This window comes from Cornus florida, unplaced genomic scaffold, assembly GCF_030987335.1.
Source record: "Cornus florida cultivar Cherokee Brave unplaced genomic scaffold, ASM3098733v1 CherokeeBrave_3.0.0_Hap2_Chr07, whole genome shotgun sequence".
Taxonomy (NCBI): Eukaryota; Viridiplantae; Streptophyta; class Magnoliopsida; order Cornales; family Cornaceae; genus Cornus; species Cornus florida.
In genome coordinates, this window is record NW_026775577.1 from 60,029,411 (window position 1) to 60,035,011 (window position 5,601).

At 37.8% G+C, this 5,601-nt stretch overlaps 1 protein-coding gene across 1 annotated transcript; it reads left to right on the forward strand.

Annotated features, from left to right (window-relative positions):
• Positions 1-234: 234 nt before the first annotated feature.
• On the forward strand, positions 235-2,686 carry LOC132267679 (uncharacterized). The gene is made up of 2 exons (XM_059768799.1): positions 235-1,051; positions 1,288-2,686. The coding sequence occupies exon 2, from the start codon at positions 1,325-1,327 to the stop codon at positions 2,216-2,218; it is 894 nt and encodes a 297-aa protein (XP_059624782.1). The 5' UTR covers positions 235-1,051; positions 1,288-1,324; the 3' UTR covers positions 2,219-2,686.
• Positions 2,687-5,601: the final 2,915 nt, after the last annotated feature.

Genomic DNA, 5,601 nt, shown 5'->3' on the forward strand with positions numbered 1-5,601 from the left:
TATAAACGGTGGTGAAAAGAGCTTACTAAAAGATCTGCCTGACATTTTACTGTTTTGTAATTGCCACATCCAAACACGATCTGGGCTGGCCAAATATATACCACTTAAAGCTTAGTTAAGAGAACTGCTTGAAAGCTGACTGCAGAGGAATTACGCCCATTTGGCCATAACAGAATTTAAACGAAACATGCATGATATATGAAAAATAGACTAAATATATATAGAAATGGCATTCATAATATCAATGTCTGTCCAGATTCTGCAAGGTGGTAGGTGAAATTCAAATGGTGTGATGAATTATTACTTCATTCTGTACTTCTTGTTAAAAAAAAATAAATAAATAAAAATGATTTGTAGAACAAAAGTCAAAAACTATCCAATTTCTTCTATTAAATACTTAAAATATTATTTTTAAAAGTATATAATAAAAAATCAAAATGGTTTAATAACTCTGCTGAGCCCCATTATAAAAAAAAAATTAATAACTCTGCAGTTGTAAAACCCTTCAAATTCTACTTCCAATTAAAGTTGTTAGATAAGTTTTCTTCCTATCTAATAAGAATGTCCAATTAAAGTTGTTGGATAAATTTTATTCAATTTTAATTTTAAAATGAAAAATGGATTCCCAAACACAACCTTAAAAAAAAAAAAAAAAAAAAAACCATAATTGATATTGGCTTAAAATGAAAATTGCGCCTCTTGAAATTTAGTCAGCTTTCATGTGTGATTCAGCGCGTACTCTGATCAAACGGTGTCGTAACTTGACTTGCTCGCGCCAAGTGGTAGAGCCGATAATGAACAGAAAACCAAGGGCATAACTATAATATCAGTGATTCCCATTTCCTTCGCCGGTTACAGTATGGTTTCATTTCGGCAGTAATCATTCGCATACTCACTCTCACACACAGTTCAGACTTTGTTGTGACAAAACCCATCCAGAAAATTTCGACCATGAATCGCTAATATTAGGATTTCATCTTCTCTTCAATCACTCGACTCACCATTGAATACTATTTCTCGAGAAACTATTAGAACTCAGAACTCAGATCAGGTACACTGTACGCACTTTCAGTTGTTTTTTAATGGATTCAAACCCTACTTTGTTTTTTCTATAAGCTTATTGTTTATGTAACTTTTTATGCTTATAAGCTGCAATATGAGTTTTAGTTTCAAATATCAAAGAGTGTTAATCTGATTTATTTTATTTTATTTTTATTTTTTTTTTTACGTTTTCATTTGATTTTGTTCTTTTTTTTTTTTTTTTTTTTTTTAAAATTTTTTTCTCAGCAACTAAACGGTGATTTTTGTTGTTGGGGGATTGACAATGGTGTTTTTGTTGAATGGTGGTCTATCTGATGGGAATTTGAGAAAACAGCCTTTGGAAAACGGCTATTCCTGGTGTTCTAGTGTTTCAGAGTTCAAGTGTAAGCCCCGGAAGGTTTCGTGCGTTCGTGATTATCCTCCGGGGTGTGGCCCAAATGCCCCACCGATTCATTTGAGGCAAAAGAAAAATGTGGTGGCATTGGTTGCTGATAAGGAGAATTTGGTGGGTGAAAAAAGAACTGAAGTTGAAGTGGATGATTGTACTCCTGAGGTTCGGGTTGAATTCCAGTCTCATGAAGTGATGAAAAGTCGAATTCCGCCAGAAATGGATGAATCATTGGGTGGTTTGGTGGGGAAGGTGGAGGATATGAACGGGATGGTCAGCAAGGATGAGAAAATTTCAACAAATATGGAGGTATTGGGAGTTAGGTCGCAGAAAGATTTAGGATGTCTTGCACCAGAATTGGTGAAGGAGTTGCTTGAGGTGGAGGTTCAGGCACTGATGAAGAGAGAAGATCCACTACAATATCAAACTGTGTCGGCGGCTAGTGCAAAAAAGTTGTCTCCACAGCAGTGGTCTATTGGTGATGCCAAAATTTGGTTGGAGAATGTTCTGAAGAAAAATTATCCGGGAAGAAGGGTTTCGGATGAAAACCCTCCATTTCGTGGAAGGAATGCTCCACGCCCAAATGAGGAAGAGCGCCAGAGGGTTGTGTTGAGAAACAAGAGTTTTGGTGGCACAGAGAGGGTTGTTGCAAAAGGCAGGTCATTGAGGGAGACAGTGAGGGCTACCATAGTAGAATCCAAAAAGGAATGTAAGAATGATTTGAGAGGAACTATGCCTGAGCCAAGAAACAAGTCCCAGGCAGTAATTATAAAGGATTCCGAGGATTAAGAGATTCGTTGGGGAAGGAGATAATTGTTCATTCACATGACAAAAGTCCTAAGCAAAGGCTTTTGGGTGATCATGTTGGTTTGGGATGTGGAGTGGGCAGGATGATGGGGCAAGGTCTCATGTCATCACCAAATTGTCTGTGGAAGTAGAGGAAAAGGGCTTCAAAAACTATCCCAGATGGTGGTATGAGCCGAAGCAAATTAAAGAAGCAGGATTTCATCAGGAGAGGGAAGTCTAGAAATGTTATTAGGAAAAATAATTATGAAGCAGATTATTCAAGAGGAAATTCTTCGAAGGGGAAATCAATGTATGCTGGGAAGGCAGCTTATGTTGGCATAGGTGCACTACTTGTCTGGGATGAAAAACATACTTCTGTTTATGATGACGAGCAGCATAACAATTCTCAGCAATTTCAACGACTGCACGGTTTTGATGTACGTCGGGCCTCTTGAAACTCAGAGAAAGAATATGAGAATTAAAACTTAATTCAATACTTTCATTGATGGTATTGCATTCAATTTATAGAATATGATTTAGCTAAAATAGGTAACTAATTACCTACCAATTAACCCTAAATCAAGGAGTAAATAATTCAATCATACATGTATATTATAAGAAATAAAATCTCAATACTCCCCCTCAAGATGGTGCATAGATGTCATACATGCCCAACTTGTCTAAAAATTTTGAAAACACTTGATTTGAGATTGCTTTGGTGAAAATGTCGGCTGGTTGATCCTCAGATCGAATCTTAGGCAATTCCACTATTTTCCCATCCAACTTCTCTTAAATAAAGAATCTGTCTATTTCAACATGTTTCGTACGATCATGTTGAACTAGATTATGGGCAATATCACATGCTAATTTATTGTCACAATATGGTCGAATAGGTTGCCCAAGTAGATAACCTAAATCTCGCAAGAGAAGTCTTAACCACAATGTTTCACAAAGTGCAAGTGCCATACCTCTGAATTCAACTTCTGCACTCGAGCGAGCAACAACATTTTGTTTCTTGCTTCTCCATGTAACAAGATTACTTCCTACAAAAGTAAAGTAACCAGAAGTAGATCGCCTATCATCTATAGCTCCAGCCCAGTCAGCATCAGTATATGCAGCTATGTTTTGATAACCAGCATTTTTAGTGAACAAAATTCCTTTTCCAGGAGCAGATTTCAAATACCTCAACATGCGTATAACTGCATTCATATGTTGCTCTCCAGGATCATACATAAACTGGCTAACAATGCTTAAAGCATAAGCTAGATCCGGTCTCGTGTGTGCTAAGTACATCAGTCTCCCTACAAGTCTTTGGTATCTTCCTTTATTAGTAGGTACTTGGTTGGACTCAACACATAACTTTAGTCCTCCTTCCACTGGTGTCTTAGCTGGTTGACATGCTGTCATGCCAGTCTCTTGTAATAGATTTAAGACATATTTTTTTTGATATAAAAAGATTCATTTATTAGACCGAGATACTTCGATCCTAAGAAAATATCTCAAAGGACCTAGATTTTTCATTTCGAATTTTCTAGACAAGTACTTCTTAAGAGCCTTCATTTCTTCAAGATCATTCCCTGTAACCACCATGTTATCTACATATACAATGAGTGCAATGATCTTACCCTATTGTTTCTTGAGAAATAACGTATGGTCTGAATTGCTCTGACGGTAGCCAAAGAATATCATAGACTTTGTGAATCTTCCAAACCATATTCTTGGAGATTGTTTCAACCCATATAATGATTTCTTTAACCTGCAAACCTTTCGACTATACTTTTCGGGTATCATGCATCCTGGTGGGAGATCTATATAGACTTCTTCAGATAATTCACTATGCAGAAAGGCATTCTTCACATCGAATTGTTGCAATGGCCAATCCAAGTTCGCAACTAAAGACAACAAGACACGAACTGTGTTTATTTTGGCTACAGGTGCGAACATCTCTGTGTAATCGATTCCATAGGTTTGGGTGTAACCTTTTGCCACCAATCTTGCTTTAAAGCTTTCAATTGTGCCATCTGCTTTATACTTCATAGTGTAAATCCATCGACATCCAACTGGTTTCTTTCCTAGTGGAGGGTCAATGAGTTTCCAAGTTTCATTTTTCTGCAATGATTTCATCTCCTCGTTCATGGCTGCTTTCCACCTAGGGTCAGCTAAGGCTTCCTGCACACTATTAGGAATAGATACAGTAGATAATTGATTTACAAATGACAAATTTGATTCTGACAAACGATGGTTCGACACATAATTGCTCATGGGATACTTAACTTTACTAGAAAGTTCGGGTTCATATGTGGGTTTAGGAATACCTCTAGTGTGACGCAGTGGTAATTGTTTTCTGAGTGGCTCAGACACTAAATCAGGAACATCCTAAGTAGGTGATTGGTGTGATATATCAGTTGCGAGGGACTCGAACTCGGACGACGATGGGGTTGGCACGATGCTTTCCATTTCTGGGCGTTCATCACCACTTTGATCCAAACTTATACCACTCGAATCCAATTTGCCCTATTCCTGATTGGTTGGTCCAACTTGTGAGTCAGCAACACTAGAATCATCGTCCTAAAAATGTGATAATCATAATATAGAGTCTGAATTTCATTCTGGTACTCCCCCTGAAGTTTAGACACAGAGGAAAAATATATCGAGTCTTCATGGAAGACAACATCCATTATGATAAACATTCGTCAAGTTGGAGGGTAATAACAGCGATACTTCTTTTGATGAGTAGCATATCCGAGAAAAACACATCGCAATGCTCGAGGAGTTAGCTTGTTGCGTTGATGCTTACGGAGGTGTACAAATGTTACACAACCAAAAACATGATGAGGTAGATTTAGGATGGTAGGGGCAACAACTGTGTTAGCAAGAGCCTGCAATGGTGTCCGGAAGGCAATAGAGCTGGAAGGTACTCAATTGATTAGATATACTGCAGAGGTAAGTGCTTCTCCCCAATACGATAATGGCATATGCGCTTCTATCAATGAAGCACGAACAACCTCCAACAAATGTCGATTTTTTCGCCCGGCAACCCCGTTCTGCTGGGGTGTATTGGAACAAGTGGTTTGATGAATAGTTCCATGTGCTTCCAAATACTGCTGAAGGTCAAAACTCTAATATTCGCCACCATTGTCACTACAGAGAACCTGAATATGTGCATTGTATTGAGTTTCAACCATTTTATGAAACTTCTGAAACAATAAGTTCACTTCACCTTTGGACTTCATCAATCACAACCAAGTCATCTTGGTACAGTCATCAATAAAAGTAACAAACCAACAGGATCCACCTAAAGTAGGGACTTTGGACAGACCCCAAACATCAGAATGTATAACCATAAAAGGAAGTGGACTTTGATGCAAACATAATGGATACGAAAC